The sequence below is a fragment of the Phocoena phocoena genome, chromosome 11 (assembly GCF_963924675.1).
Source record: "Phocoena phocoena chromosome 11, mPhoPho1.1, whole genome shotgun sequence".
NCBI classification, from domain to species: domain Eukaryota; kingdom Metazoa; phylum Chordata; class Mammalia; order Artiodactyla; family Phocoenidae; genus Phocoena; species Phocoena phocoena.
In genome coordinates, this window is record NC_089229.1 from 67,437,231 (window position 1) to 67,454,070 (window position 16,840).

The 16,840-nt window shown below is 38.3% G+C and overlaps 1 protein-coding gene across 1 annotated transcript in view; it reads left to right on the top strand.

Moving 5' to 3' along the window:
* The window catches only part of NELL2 (neural EGFL like 2), a 384,960-nt gene that overhangs the window by 52,669 nt on the left and 315,451 nt on the right, over positions 1 to 16,840 (top strand). The window contains exon 3 of the mRNA XM_065887857.1: positions 3,435 to 3,585. Coding sequence (XP_065743929.1) covers positions 3,435 to 3,585 — 151 coding nt within the window. The remainder of the gene's footprint in view (positions 1 to 3,434; positions 3,586 to 16,840) is intronic.

Consider the following 16,840-nt stretch of genomic DNA (forward strand, 5'->3'; position numbering starts at 1 on the left):
GGGGATTATAGATTCATGTAAGACCCAGTTTTTAAACCGCTATACAAGTGAACTTGGTTAATCAGGATGGAAAGAAAAGAATTTCATTTTTCCTGACCCTAAAGCATAGGCTGAATGGAGCTTCTGTAGGACATGTTTGGTATTGGAGGGTCCCTTCTTCCTGCAAGTCACTCTAACCACCACAGAGGGAGCAAAACAGGAAGGTAATAGGCTGGGAGGAGAGCCTGGACAGGGTGAGAGAGCGTGTCCTGAATTGTGACCCTGCGTAAGTGAATAGGCTTAAGTATAAGCTGTATGGAGACCCTCTGGGACCACACTTAACCACCCTGGCGGGATAGAGGATGGTTCTGCCCTGCAGGTCTCCTTAAGCACTTCCTTAAGCATCTCAATGCAGATATCCACCTGGGGTTCACTTGGCCCTTCTCACATCAACATGCCTGACAGGCAGTGAAAGAACCAGTAAGTGGTTCTGTATCACGATTCCTGGTGAAAGCCAAAAACATCAATTTGATTTAGAAAAGGTAGTTTAGGGATGTCAAAATGTGATATTTAAAATATGTGAAATTTAACAAAAAGTCAATAATCACCTGAATTGCCATTTTCTCAAGAGTTTTCCCAATGTTCAGATTTTTTTCTTTCTTCATATATTCCACATGGCTACCAGAGAAATTTTTCCAAAATGCAGATTGACAAATCTTTAAAAAAAATGGTTTCCCTTCAACTACACTTGCCTTCCTCATGTTTTCAACCGTGGTGGTTTACATTTTTACCAACAATACTCAAATGTAATCCATTTTTTAGGTCCTTCTTCCTTTCATCATAAGGTCAGTCTTCACATGTAATTTCATCTGAAAACAAAACAGATAAAAACCCACACAAATAATATAGCCTCCTAACCCTTCTCACAAATCTGACTCCAGAAGCAGTGGAGAATAATATAGAGATTTAGTGAAGGTTTTCTTTGCGTACCAAATAACAAAGCTTTCTAAAACTCCTCTTCAAGCATCTCTTCTTTAAAGTTCCACCTTGTCAGGCAGCTGGTACCCTTTTCTCAATTTCTTTTCTCTCACTATAAAAGCTCAAGCTTCCTGGGCTACACCTTCCCATCTCTCTGTGGCTCTGATCATCATTCCTGTATTTAGTGTAGTCCTTCCTCAGTTTCCTTCATTTATGTCCCCATCTATCACCCTGTTCATCAAGACAAAGGATGCTGCTCAAGCTCTACCTGCCTGAAAAGGGTCGGAGCGAGGCAGGGCCGGGAGGGGGAGTGTGATGTTTGTAATTCAATTTTAATTTGTTCTTATCTAGCAAATTGAAACGAAGTCATGAAGTTTGTGAATGATTCACTTGTATATAAATTGGAGTGGATTAAAAGTTAACACTAGATAAATCCTTCTCACAGAGTCTCATTTTCTGTGCCTCCTTGGGGAGAAGATTGGTTTTGGATCTCAGAGGAATTGGATGGCATCTCTGCAAAGCCTGACTTCTCTCTAGTGGAATCTAGGGAGAAACTATTACATTGACCATGGCTGAAATTGTGGATTATTATTACGCTTTTGAACTGTGACTATTGACTAGAACTGAGGAAGTTTGTTTTTGGAAACTAGGAAGTTTCTTTTTCCTAAAACCTGGAACCAGTATCCTGGGCCTGACTTCATTGCCCTGGCTTAGGTGCCTGTTTCGGAATCAATTACTGTGGACAGGAATAGGCGACGCTCTGATTTAGCGCAGAGGAAGCCATGGGTTAAGAGTGGGGAGGGATCGTCTTTCAGTGGTAGATAAGAATTATTATTATTTATTTTTTACCTAGAGAGTAAATTGAGGATGGTGACAGAAACAAGTGTCTATTACATTGGCACACAAAGCCCTGCCTCTCCTCTTCAGCTTTCCTATCCAGCCCCATCCTGCAATGGCTGCTACTTGCTGTTTCAGCCATGTCGTGCCCTATCACATCTCTTTGCTTTTTCATAAGCTATTTCTGTGACTGGAATGCGTTTCCCTCTCTTCTCTACCTGGTGAACTCCTGAGCAAATGCCTTCTGTTTCGAGATCCTGCCCTCCAGATGATGTTGGCTACTTTCCCTCTGTGGTCCAACACCACTTTGTACTTACCTGTATGACAGCGTTTCTTTTGTTTTATTGGGATTATTTGTCCCCTCCTCCATTTTATGGGTATCTTGAGGGCTCCTCCATGTCTGTGCATCCCCAGTGATGGACACAGACCAGGTGATTGCAATTTTATTCCATAAATTTGTGTGGCTGGAAAGGTGGGGAACTTTAGATTAATCTCATAATCTCTGTTTCATCAAGGTTGTGGTTCTCAACCTGATTTCTGCTGCACTGTTCCGAAGGGAATGCTTGGAAATGTGTGGGGGAACTTTGGGTTGTCACGATGACTAGGACTGAGTGCCACTGGCATTCGTTGGGCCAGGACCAGGGGTGCTAAATGTTCTGTAGTGCATAGGATAGCCTTCCACAGGAAGGGTTATTCTCTCCAAATGCCAGTAGCTTCCCCTTGAGAACTCCTTATCTAGTCTATCTAGTCTAAAGCACAGAAAAGAGGAGAACGATTTGATAGCTACAGAAACTGTGTTTCTGGCTCCCATCAACCCTCTGCACACACTGAATAGGAGAGCGTTATGCTCTGTGAGCGGACGGCTTGAATGATAGGTTTTTCCTGTCCACTAAATCCATTTCTACCCCTGGCTATTTCTCCCATGTCCTCTGGGTCCTGAGGTTGGAGTGCATGACTAAACCACAGGAAAGTGCAGGATAAAAATCTGCTCTCCCACTCAAATCTCTCTTGTCTAGGTGTTCTCTAAGCCTGGGGAGAGGGACGTGGGAATTGAGTTCTGTGCATTTCTTTCAAAAATACGGCACGATAATTTGATCTTAATGTTTCATCCACTGCACAGAAGGCTGAGAGTGACTAATTTCAATGATCTTTTAAAAAATCTATTTATAGCAAGCCTTCTGGCTACAGATATCAACGTGGAAGGTGGCACATTGATTTAAATCCAGTTTTCTGTCACGAGGTGTCAGAAAAGCTAAATGGCTCTATCATGGTTTTTTAGGTCCTTTTCTCGGAAGGACATCCTTTTGTTCAATGTTGACACTGACGTGGCTGTGGTATCCAGGATTTAGGAAGAGTGTGAGGAGAAAACTTGGGAGCTCAGTTTTTCAAACAGGGCTCTTTGATTCTTCATCTCAAAGACATTTTTGAAAAAAGGTCTCTGAAACACAAGCTCAGTCATTCATGTGGTTTACTGTCCTGTGTTATGTGTAGCAAAAAGTCTTTTCGAACCAATTTACCAGGAGTCTGGAGCTCAGTATTTATCAGCAGCTGCTTGATAATGTTTTCTGAAAGATGTTGCCTGTAAAGAATGCTTTATAAAGCCAAGTTCTAGTCTATTTACTGTATGTTTCTTTTTTTAGATACTCCCAGAAGTATAAAAGCATCCACTGCTACAGCTGAACAGTTTTTTCAGAAGCTGAGAAATAAGCATGAATTTACTGTTCTGGTGACCCTAAAACAGACCCACTTAAATTCCGGAGTGATTTTCTCCATTCACCACTTGGATCACAGGTACGTTTGGCTGCTAGAGTTTCCTGTGTTTTCATTATATATGGTGAAATTAACACATTAAAGAGAAGTAAACAAAAGCAAGATATTCATGATTGCTTTAAAACAGCAAGAATAATTTTGCTACATTATGCAAAATCAGAAACACAAGTAATTGAGATCAGCCTAAAAGCACAAGGAGCTATTGCTTTTGATGTTGCTAAGAGCGAAGGGAAGTCACCATTCCTAAAACCCATTTATTAATTACTAACTTCCTCATGAGTTATCTTCCTCAGTGTTAAAGTCAAACATACTTCCTCTTAATTGGTGAACAGTTAGCCACAAAAATACCATATTCTGTTTCTCTAGGTCATTGCCTGGCTTTAGAGTTTAATAGTCTTATAATTTTAATCACAGACAGATAAATTCTTTTTCAGCGCACTTCTTAGACTGTGACAGTTACAGCTGTATTTTTGGACGCGTGTTGAATCAAAATGCTGTCTAGTATTTCCTAGCTCCTCACATGCATAGAAGCATGATTAGGAGAGCTGGTGGGAGTAGTGAGGAAGAGGGGAGGGGGGAAGAAGAAAATCATTCATAACACTTAGCATATACATAAATTGCTACTAAATGATATCAAACAGCTTAAAGTGATTCCTTCCTGAAAGAATAACCACAGTTCTGACAATGAAAGTTCCTTTGTGTTCATATTTTGAATGCCCACCTCGTGACTATCTGGGAACGTTGGGCGAATCATATAACCTCTCTGTGCCTCAATTTCCTTATCTGTAATAGGAGGATAGAAATAGTACCTCCTTCATAGGTAGTTGTGAGGATCAAAGAGTTCATATATGTAAAGTGTTTTACGTATATAATGGACTTAATGATCCTGTTCAGATGTGGGCAGAAACCTCTTTTCTTGGTTTCTCTTAGGAGAGATGGGGCAGCCTGGGACTTGGCAAATCTTTGCTAAATACTAAAGGGCAAACAGAAGCAAATATATGTGGAGAACAAAATATAGAAAAGTGACACAGAGAGTAGGGTTCCTGATGACATTCTACCTGGATTACTCTCAGGGATTTAAGACCCCATCTAATTCTATCGTTAGTCCCAAAGGATTGGCGTATCTTCCCAGGCCCCTCACTTGGATTTCTTTCCTCCCAGGTTTTGGCCTGTTTTTGAAAGGAGGGTGCCATCCTAACATTCACCAGGTAATTGGCTTGGGCTCCTTAAGACTGAGCAACAGGGCTTCCCTGGTGGCGCAGTGGTTGAGAGTCCGCCTGCCGATGCAGGGGACACAGGTTCATGCCCCGGTCCAGGAAGATCCCACATGCCGCGGAGCGGCTGGTCCCGGTGAGCCATGGCTGCTGAGCCTGCGCGTCTGGAGCCTGTGCTCCGCAACGGGAGAGGCCACAACAGTGAGAGGCCCGCGTACCGCAAAAAAAAAAAAAAAAAAAGACTGAGCAAGAAAGGGAGAGGTCCATCTCCAAGGGCTCACCAGGGCTCGTCGCCGTGGTATGTTCCTGGTCCTCGTCTTCAGGTGATTGACATCAGGGGAGCTCCTCATTTGTAACGCTGCGACCCTGCTCTTCTCCAGTGGGCTTTAGGCAACATGATTCACCTACAGCGAAAGATATTGTTTCTTCACAGAGCAGCCTGATTTATTGCTGATTATTTCTCTTTGCTAAGAAAGCTTCCCCTGTATTTTGGGCACGAGATTTTTCTAAGCCCTGTGGCTTCTTACTACCCCATTTGTAGAGACATGGAACTCACGTAACCTTCTTCCAGATGACATCCCTCACGACCATCCCATCCAGATGGTCAATGTTTTGTTGGTCCCTAGAGTTGAATACATTAACTCTACAAATGTTTGACCAGCATGCATTTCTTATAATTTGTGCACTTTCCAACTGATACATATTAAAATAGTTTGAAAATATTTTTTAGCACCTTAGACATAGTAAGGATATGGACCACCGAAATACCCAACTTTTATCAGGTAGGTCTTTGAAGGAAGATTTGCTGTCAGACAGATCCTATCTTACTGTTCCTATGAAGTAAATTTGTTAAAGTTGTGTGTAGGGCTTTATATTGACTTATTTCAATTAAAAATAATATTTGTTTTTTTTCAAATTAGCATAGCAACATATTTTCATTGTAGAAAATGTGGACAACTGACAAGTGTAATAAAGAAATAGGAAAACTCATACAAATCATATCACCAGAAGAAGACTGATGTTGAAATTCTGTCATACTTTAATCGAGTTTTTTGTCTGTGTCGGTGTGTGTTCGTTCTTTTGGATACTGAACTCTTTCCTTTTTTAACTTTGATAAACAACACTGTGATGAACATATTTATACATAAATCTTTGTGCTCAGCTCTCATGCTTTCCGATTATTCTTGTTAAATTGATTATTAATTCTTCATTCTTCCTTTGTATCATCTGTAAATTTGATAACATTTACCTAAACAAATACCATATTTGAGATATAGGATATTTTTCTATGATATTTAAAATCATATCTATTTGGAAGGCACTTTTCATTTGCTTGGGAAGCCAACAATTATTAAAGGCTTACCGTGTGCTAGGCTCAGTGCTCAGTGCATTCCACGGGTTAGTTCCTTTTACGTCAATATTAGATAGTGGTTCAGAGTGCAGATCTGGAGAAGGACTGCGTGCATTCCAGTCATAGCTCTGGCTATGTGACCTTGGGTAAATCACTTACCTCTTCTGAACCTCAGGCTCCTCATCTGTGAATCCGTATAAAGTGCTTGATGATACTAGAGAAAAAAATTCACTGAAGTCCTATCATATTGCAAGGTCATTATTCTCATTACCATTTTACAGATAAGAAAAATGAGTTTTAGAGAGGTTAAGTTGTTAAAGGCTCCCAAGAGTAAATGCAGGTAGGGTTTAAACTCAGGTAGTATGATTATAGAGCTGGTCTCCTGCACCTCTGTGCTGTGTCTGAAGTTGTTAGACTAGCTTCTCTTCTGCCTGTTTTTTCACAGTATCACTTATCTAGATGGTGACAGAGTCGGCACCCAAACCCACTTCTTCTGATTTTTTTTATTCCAGTTTTATTGAGATATATCAATAATTGACATGCAGCACTGTATAAGTTTAAGGTGTACAGCATAATAATTTGACTTACATACGTCATGAAGTGGTTATCACAGTAATTTAGTGAACACCCGTCATCACATATAGATACAACATCAAAGAAATAGAAAAATAATTTTCCTTCTTCTGAGAACTCTTAGGACTTACTCTCTTAACAACTTTCATGTATAACACACAGCAGAGTTAATTATATTTACCAAGTTGTACATTACATCTCTAGTACTTATTTATCTTACAACTGAAAGTTTGTACCTTTTGACCGCCTTCATCTAATGCCCTCTTCCTCCATCACCTGCCTCTGGGAACCACAAATCTGATTTTTTTTTCTGTGAGTTTGTTTGTTTGTTTTTGAAGCATAATTGACCTACAACACTATTAGTTCCTGTTACGCAGCGTATTTCTATATATTTCAAAATGATTACCACAATAAGTTAAGATGGCACCATACATACACACATATGTAGTTATTGACTATCTTCCCCACACTGTACATTTCATACCTGTGACTCGTTTATTTTATAACTGGAAGTCTGTACCTCTGAGTCTCCCTAACTTATTTCTCTCCTCGCCCCAAACCCTCTCTCCTGTGGCCATAACCTGTTTGTCTCTGTATCTGTAACTCTCTTTCTGTTCTGTTATGTTTGTTCATTTGTTTTGGTTTTTAGGTTCCACATATGAGTGAAATCATACAGTATTTGTCTTTTTCTGTCTGACTTATTTTACACTCAGCATAATTTGGATTCCCGAGTCTGGTATTTTTACGCATCCACTGTGATATCTCCTAACCTCCCATCACCCTCACAGACCTTGTGCTTTGGTTTGTATTGTTTTTTTTCCTGTTGTTGCTGAAGGTATCTTTCTTTCCTTAGTCTTATTCTCTTTAGTGTCATCATTTCCTGAACACTTATTTATTCTCTGCTATTTTCACAAAAAAATTAAGGAGGTTTATAGAGATATCTACAGCACAATAAGACAAAAATAAAATGAAATATGCAAACCAAGGCAAAGAAGAAATAGACAACCACTTAGATGATAAGGGAATGCAACTATTCTTGGTTCTGAGACCAGAGACTTATTTCTCCTATGACCTTTTATGGTAAAATATAGTGAGTGCCTTTAGAGGAACAAGTTCAGAGGACCTTGTGTCAGCTGGTGTCATCAAGCCACAGCGCGCTTCAGAAAAAGCAAATCTATAACGATGCCAGTAACGTGCATCTAGGTGTAAAGGTGTTTGAAGTTGTACTGTCTTCGAGGCCCTTGGTAGCGTGCACAAAAGTTCTGTGCAACCAAGTTTAACTGCTCAGAATGCCGATAGCACCTCCTATGTGAAATCCTGATAAAATACCATGTCTTCTAGGCAATATTCCACACCAGTTGCTTTTCCCAGTGTCTTGAGAATAATACTGAATTCAAGTTAGACTTCTCTGATAAATACCCAGATTGCAGCTATTCTTTGTTGACAGTTAAATGAAAGTTGTGTTGAACCTCAGCAGCAATTGAGTTGTAGGAAATATTGACATTTTATTATGAAAATTGAGGAACCAAATAAGGCCATGCCTGAACGGAAGGTACCCACATCCTCCTGTGGTAGCTGAAGTAGGCAGTTCCCAAGGGCAGGGCCAGGCTTTTCCTGGGTAAGTAGTGTGGATTCTACTCTTGCGTAATGATGGATGGATCCTCTAGAATGTGGAAATTTTAACTATGCTACAGATTTCAAACATTACATATAAGGTTAATGCTGATAGTGAATTTTACAAATTAGGAAAATCACAAAGAGGGAAGCAAAAATCATCTGTAATTTTATCCCCCTGGGGATAGTGTCTACTAATACTTTCAGTTATAAATGTCTACTTAAAATGTATAGATATACTATTTTTTAAAAAAATTAACTCACACTGTACATATTTTATAACTTTTTATAATTTAGTAAAATTTTTTGAGGATTTTCCTATGCCAGTAAATATTCGTTTATAATCTGTTCATTAATGACCAAAGAGTATTCCATTACTGGGTGCAAATTAAATCAGGGAAATCAGATTCTCACAAAATTTTAATTTTGTCATTAAAAATGCCAAACTATCCAAAAAATGTCAAATTTTGATCAGTAGAACTATCTGACGTATCCATCAAGATGACTAGCTTGCAAAATATGGTCCTGGATAAGTGAATACATTTATGTGCTTCAAAAGATGGTTAGCTGTAAACCAGTTAAATGTTGAAAAATGCTCATCAGAAGAAACAGGTGATCTGTCATCCTTTAACTGGCAGTGATTAGATGTGGATCCAGCCTTCCGTCAGGTCTGTCTTAGTTCACAGAAGAGCTCTTCCTCATGAGGAAAGAAGCTCATTTCCTAGTTGCTTTTGGGAGTGGGTGGGGTGAGGTTGTGGTGCTCCACTGACCACAGGTTCTTGCCTGCTTGGTAGAAGGCAAGAAGTTGAGTTATTCATAACCCCGTGAGTTAGGCTTTGTGAGTTTGACCATAGAGTGCCTGCTGCAGAGCAAACACTAAATAAACATTAATGTTATTACTAGAGATGATGTGAAGCGGCTTCCCCGCTTCTCGTGTCAGTCGCTGACTTCACTCTTATCTCCCTGCGGGTTGATGGCAGTGAGCTATCCTGAGATGTCTGGCTATTGCGCATCTTGCTCTGACTCCAAAGGAAGTAGGGAGAGGTCAGTGAGAAATAGAGGCTGTGGGGAATGTCGGCTCCGGCACTGGCAGAGATGGAGAAAAGTGGTATCATTCAGTAGGAGTATAAATGCCAGGCACAGTGGCCAGTCTTCTCATCACCTCTGTGTAGATCCCTTTCTATCTGCTCATCCAAGTCCTGTTCGCATTTCAGAACTTCACTCACAGCTCCGTGAAGCTTTTACTGACCTTCCCAGTTTACATGAATTTCTTTCTCCAGGTTTTTAAATCTGGGCCACTCCTTTTGGCATTCTAACATACAACATCTTGTTGTTGCAATGTTTCACATATGTATTCATTGCATATGAGAAGGTAAAAAGTATTATTTGCTGCCTTTGATCACAATTTAAATTTTAAAAATCTAAATCTATTTGGTAACAAATATTTACTGAAGATTTTTAAAATTTAAATTGTAATTGTAATTTTTAAAAAAATTGGTAATACATCCCATGGTTCAAAATTTAAAAGGCACAATAAGATATAGAGAAAAAGTCTACCTTCATCCCTCCCCGGCCACCTGATTTCTGTCCCTGGGGGCAACCACTATTATCATTAAAGACATTTTGAAAGTAAGAAAAGTTAAAAGAAGAAAATGTTTCTCAGCCAGTCAGTGGTGTGCTGGAGCAGGCTCATACTGGCTGATAAGAATTGAAACTTTGTGGGCTGGCTGATGTCACTGTTGTAGCTTGAAGTAGACTATGGAAATAAGCAAGTGCTACAGAGTAGAGCTCTTTTTAAAAAATGTATTTTTGTTGATAAATATTCTGTTTTTAATGAGTCTACTTTTTTCATATTTCTTTTCTTCTATCTTCCCTAAACAAACGGATAAATGAACCAATATCTTAGAATTATTTCTGTAGAAAACAGAGAGCCAAATGTTAAACATTTATCAGCACCATGCCTGCAGTGGTTGTAGACAACCACCATAAGACTCCAGGATGTAGCTTTCTAATCCTTTTCCCAGGAGTACTTGTGTGTTTGCCTGAAATTTTATGTAGCTGACAACAATTTTTGATTAGATTTTTTCTTTTGCTGTAAAGGATTATGCATTAAACTTGCACACTCCATTTTACCTGCCATGCTGTCATACAAAGTTAGATGCTAAATAAATATTTGGTGGATGAAAAAATGAGTGGAAGATCGAGCGAAAGGTCATCATGAGTACGCCAGGAATCACAAATGACATCACAAAGTTTTCTCCAGGCTAGGGTAAAGGATCTGGAGAATGTTCAAATTGCTCTATTGATGCAGGGTGCCTTATCTGTCCTGAAATGCCATTAGCTCTAGGCGTGAGGATTTCACTAACTGGCAGACGCTGCTTCCAAATGACTGCAAGTCAAGTTCTTAGAGAATAACGACACCTGTAATGAGCTATGTAGCAACATCTCAGCCACGGTGTGAAAGCTGGAAACCCAATCACACAACTTTGTTGGTTTGGGCATATGAGACTAATGGATGCGCTCTGGGTCTTGGGGTGTCTGAAGTGAGCTAAGAGCAAGATGGAAGTGGGAAAGGCAGACATCACAGTATCTTGGGACTGGAAGTGTGCTTAAGTCACATCTTGGTACTGAAACACAGCTTCAGACAAAGTGACATCGTCATGAAGCTACTGGGAACCTTATAAGCAGTGCCCTGGTGTGCCATGAACAGTCTCATTTGGCCTCCAAACCTGAGATGCTGGTTTCCAGTGATGTTTTTCAAGTAGGGGCTGCTGTTAAAAATTGGACCACAAACTTCATGTGAGCACAGTGTAAAAAGATTGTTGGCTCTTCTGGCATTTCTGTGTATGTTTAGCCAACATCAGTATTACCTAAAAACAACAGACAATAATATATGGTACTTTATGTATGAAAGAATTAAGACACTTAGGCAGATCAAAGGAGTTTTCTCATCATTACAGTTTTCTGGCTATTGTGTTTTGAAAGGAAAAAAAAAGACTAGAGAAGTAATTCTAAGATATTATTCACTTATCTATTTGTACAAGAAATATAGAGGAGAAATATGAAAACAGTAAAGGCTAATTGAAAAGTGAAAGTATATTTGTAAGTAAAAATGAATGAGAAAATTTCCCCGAATTCTAAAAGGACTCTGTTCTCTTTTTCCATGTTTTGCAAAACTGCATTTTCTTCACGATAAATAAAATCCTTTTGCTGTCCCTTGATGTAGCTTTGGTACAGTCCCCTAGATTACATTCTGTGGTTTAAAATTTCCTTTATGAGAAATTTATGGTCTACTCTATAGAATAGAAAATTTGGCATGATTTTGGGCAGTTTGGGGGAAGTAAGAAAAAAATTCATCTGTCCTTGATGCTACCTAACTTTCTTCTTTGGATGTTGAAGAATTTGTGACAATGAAGGAGAGATTATCTCAGCACAATATTTGACTCTGCAATGAATACTGATACATAGGCATTAATGCAAATACTGTTGATTAGTTTACTATTGATCTTTTAATTGGAGATCTGGAAAGGGGATGATGATACATCTGTATTTAACTTTCCATCTTAATCTGCCCCGCTGTATCCAGTGAATGATCATTTTGTCCTGCCTAACAAAGAAAAGAAATGGACATCTTGAACTTAGATCTAGGTATACTTATCTAGTGTAATATCTAATAGGTGAAGCTGGTGGTCCCAATGCCAGTTACCCAAAAGCCCATTCTTTTCTCACATATTTGTAATGTCAAATGTAGTACCAAATCTCTATCAATTCAGAGGTCTGTTTCTGCGCCTTGTATTCTGCTCTACTGATTCCTTGTGGCTCCTGCAGGAAGACCACACTACTCTGATTACTGTAGTTTTATAAGACTTGCTAACTCATAGTTCAGGTCTCTGTTCTTCTTGTTCAGATTTTTTGCTATGCTTGAAACTTTATTCTTTGGTATAAACTTTAGAATCAGTTTGATAAGTTTTATGAAAAAAATGCCATTGGGATTTATATTGGAATTATGTCACATTTATAGATTAATGTGTTAACATTTTTCTGATATTCATTTTTTAAAATCCAGGGATATGACTTATCTCTCCATTTTCTTTCACTTCTTCTTTATAATTATCTCTATAAAGGGCATACACATATTTTGTTAGATTTTTTTCCTAGGAACCTTATAGGCTATTCTGTTACTCAAGTGGGATCTTTATTTTTCCATTATATTTTCTAATTTGTAAAAGACTTAAGTTACTATATTACCAGAAAAATGGATTCTGATTTGTATCAAAAGTAACATCTTCTATAGTATTTAACTTGCTTTCTCTTTTGTCTCTGGAGGAAAGTTGGATTTTTTGGATGCAACTCAAGTATAATAAGAAAATTTTCAAGGTGCCATCAAAGTTCATTTAATTCTCTTTTCTTAATCTGCCATACATTGATATGCACTGACATTTCAGTGATCTTTTCCAAGCTGAATGTTGAGGGATTTGTTGTAATATATTTTAATTTTTTGGCATTAAGACTCTTCTCCTTTTAGTCTTACGGTGTCGTTGTGAAACTTCCCAAATGCTGTTTAGGCCTTTGGTCAATCACTTAAAATCATTTTCCAAAGGACTCATTTAACAAATTAAAATGATCTTCCTGCAGTTTATTAGGAAGTGACAGGAAATAGAATTGAGCTTATTTGTAACTTGTTTTGTTATCTCCTGTAGTGTGGTGAAGCATGTACCTTTTAAAAAAGTCCATGCAAAATATTGTTTTGGGGCTTCCCTGGTGGCGCAGTGGTTGAGAGTCCGCCTGCCGATGTAGGGGACACGGCTTCGTGACCCGGTCCGGGAAGATCCCACATGCTGCGGAGGGGCTGGGCCCGTGAGCCATGGCCACTGAGCCTGCGCGTCCGGAGCCTGTGTTCCGCAACGGGGGAGGCCACAACAGTGAGAGACCTGCGTACCGCCAAAAAAAAAAAAAAAAAAAAAAAATTGTTTTGGTGTCCTTATTGACATGGAGTTTATGTTATCTCCATTACTTAAGAAATCTTATTTCCCTAGCTGTTGTATACACTTGCATTCCATTGATCTTGGCAAGGTGTCATATTTTTGAAACCATATATTGATGTATTTCATAATAGTTGAATGAAAGTCATTCAAATTTTGCCTCTTCTTTTCAGTGATTTTACCCATTGAGCATTTAAAGAAGGAGATGATTGGCATGCTGTCATCTTTCCTTTGTATTTTAACCTTTGGTTATTTAAAACTCTAGGTGGTGTAAAAATTATGTTTGATTATTATTGAGGATGTGAGTGCACTAGAGAATACATGAATCAGTGAATATTTCAACTTAAATCCATTTATCTTAGCCAATAAAAATACCCTGATCAGCACTGAAAAGAAAGTAAGATATGTGTTTTGAGGAAACAATTTACTTTGCAGATGACTTGAACTATACACTTTGAAGCACTGAGCACTATATTTAAAATACTTTTTGCTAACATGATATCTGAGAAATGACTGTCATTTCTAAAGTTTACTGTTCTTTGAATATTAGTGAATTTGTACATTTTCATATATTTATTAGTAAGTTGTTGGTGTCTCTGATTAGATGAATAGTTTCTAAATATCCTTTGCCATTTTTACACCAGAGTCTTGTCATTTTTCTTGTTTATTTGTAAAATTCTTTATATGTTAAGAATGTCAACTCACTGACAGTTATATTTGCAGGAGAGTTCCCAGGTTGATGATTGCTTTTAATTTAAAAATGTTTTTTGAAATCATTTCAAACCTACAGAAAAGTTACAAAGACAGTACAAAGAACTCCTGCCTCTTCTCTCACCAGATTCCTAATTGGTAATATTTTTAGCTCATTTGCTCCATCACCCTCTATCTCAGTCCAGTACGCCTTTTACTGACAATATACTCCATCACCCTTAAATACTCTAGTGTATATTTTATTAAAACAAGGACACTCTCTGTATAACCAACATACACAATGCAATCAAGAAATCAGCATTGACAGCACAATACCATCCAATCTCAGACCCCATTTAAATTTCACCAACTATCTAAACAATGTCTCTTTTTCCTTCTTGGGCCATAATTCCATTCTAGAACACATGTTGCATTCTAGAACACATGTTGCAAATTTATAATTTCCTTCAATCTGGAGCAGTTCCATTCCCTGTTTTGGGTATCCTTTAGAGTCTCAGAAGTATAGGCATTTCATTCCATATTATCACCGTCAACCTGGGTCCATCTGATGTTTCCTCATCACACTCAGGCTATGCATTCTTGTTAGGAATACCACAGAAATGATGCTGACCACATCTGGAGGTACACTGTGTCAGTCTGTTCTACTGCTGTGATATTAACCTTGATCACCTGGTCAAGTTAGTGATCTGCCAGGTTCTGCACTATTTTTTCCCTTTGATTTTGATCAGTATTTTATGGGGAGATAATTCAATTTCATTCCAATATCCTGTTCCTCATCAGACCTTCACCCACCTGCCTTAACATCCATTGACTGTTCCCACCTGTATAAGATACGATTGCTTCTTAGTGACACGAATAAAATGATAAAATGGAAAATTGAACTCATTCTAACTCAAATTCATTTTTTATACTGTCAAAAACTTAAGGAATATATGTCATGTAAAAATATATTCCTAAAAAATGGTAATTCAGACTTTTGTATCTCATTTTTTAATTTTTATTTTTTGCCGTACACGGGCCTCTCACTGTTGTGGCCTCTCCTGTTGTGGAGCACAGGATCCGGACACGCAGGGCCAGCGGCCACGGCTCACGGGCCCAGCCGCTCCGCGGCATGTGGGATCCTCCCAGACCGGGGCACGAACCCACGTCCCCTACATCAGCAGGCAGACTCTCAACCACTGCACCACCAGGGAAGCCCTTGTATCTCATTTTAAGTGCATATCCCCTTTCACTATGCAAGATATCTTTAAATTAACTACTGTATTTTTCTTTAATGAAAAGTATTCATTTATACTGAATGAAATTCAGAGAAAATAATGTTATTTCCATAAAGTTGATTTGCCCAACTTTTCTACCTTTTTCTTGATAGCTTTATATACAATATTGCATTCATTGAACTAAACTCAAAGACCTTTGTGAAAACAAGATCAGAGTGTATATAAGATGTATTTCCAGGCAAATTTTGCTGGAAATACATTTAGCCTTCTATGATGTCTAGTTACTGGATTTTCAGTTTTTGACATTTCTAATTGCATGTTTTCTACATTTAAAAAATAATTCTGATTGTTATTCATCAGCCAGTAACTGAAATAAATATATGACAAAATCTTTCTATCCTTTAGTTTGTCAGAATTCAGGATCTATTGCAGGTGTTTTGTTCAATCACATTAAGAAAAGTTGTGCTTATTTTTAATCTCTCCATTTCTAACTAGATATGAGAATGTAGAGTAATAAGACAGTATAAAAATGTCTGGTCATGTAAAATAAAGATCTGGCAGAAATATAAAAATTCTGGACACGAAAAAGGAAGGCCTACATTTATAGCAAATCATCACCCCGGGGAGTGTCAATTCAGGAAAATGATGAAATGGGAACTCTTTGAGGACCTGGACTTTGGTGTCTCTTTCCCAGTATTCTCTGTACCTGGTATAGTGCCTGCTGTAAAGATGGCTGGTGGATGTTTGAGGAATGACTGAATGAGAAGTGCAGAGAATCTGCTGATATCCAGTGTATGGTAGTTGGCTGATTTCTTAGGTTCATTGAAATGTTGTCTCTGCATTATAAGGATTAACACTTTATTAAGTTCTTACTCTGTGTCATGTAGTCTTCTAAACACCTTACATGGATTAATCTCATTAAATGTGCATCACAGTCTTGGAGGTAGATACCATTCTTATCCTTATTTTCCAAATAAGAAAATGGGGCCTTGAAAGGTTAAGTCTCAAGTCCCAGGTTACAGTAAGTGGCAGAATCAACATTTGAACCAGGCTGCCTGACAGCAGAGCCCATTCTCCTGTAACCACCATCCTGACAACTTCTCTCTCTGCCTGTTTTAGAGCAGCACTATGGCCTTTCTGCCTCCTCAAAACCCAAGAACTCTATTGACAGGGTTAATACTCTTGCTTTCTATTGCTTTTGAAGACAACAATCATATATTTTTCTTCTATTAAGCTTTTTTGTTACAGTAAACATTTTTATCCGGAAGTTTTCTTTCTTGCAATTTATTTCTTTATTTCAATAGCATCATCATGGCTTGTTGAAGTTGATAACAGTATAAATAAAGCTGTTGTGGTCTGCATGATTGGGAAAATATTTTGTCTTTTCATTTTTTAAAATTGACTCTCCATAAAAAGTTTGTGCTAAAACTTAAAACCAAGATTACTACATTTTTGGCATTTCCCTACTAGAATTTGGGGCCCAGTTGGATCTATTTTCTTTAGTTAGGGGGGTCCAGTAGCCATTTCGATTGGGAACGCTTGAAGTAATAGGCTCACTAAGAGCAAAATGTCACCTCAGTGGACGACCCATGAATCCTGTTGCCTTCTTCCTTG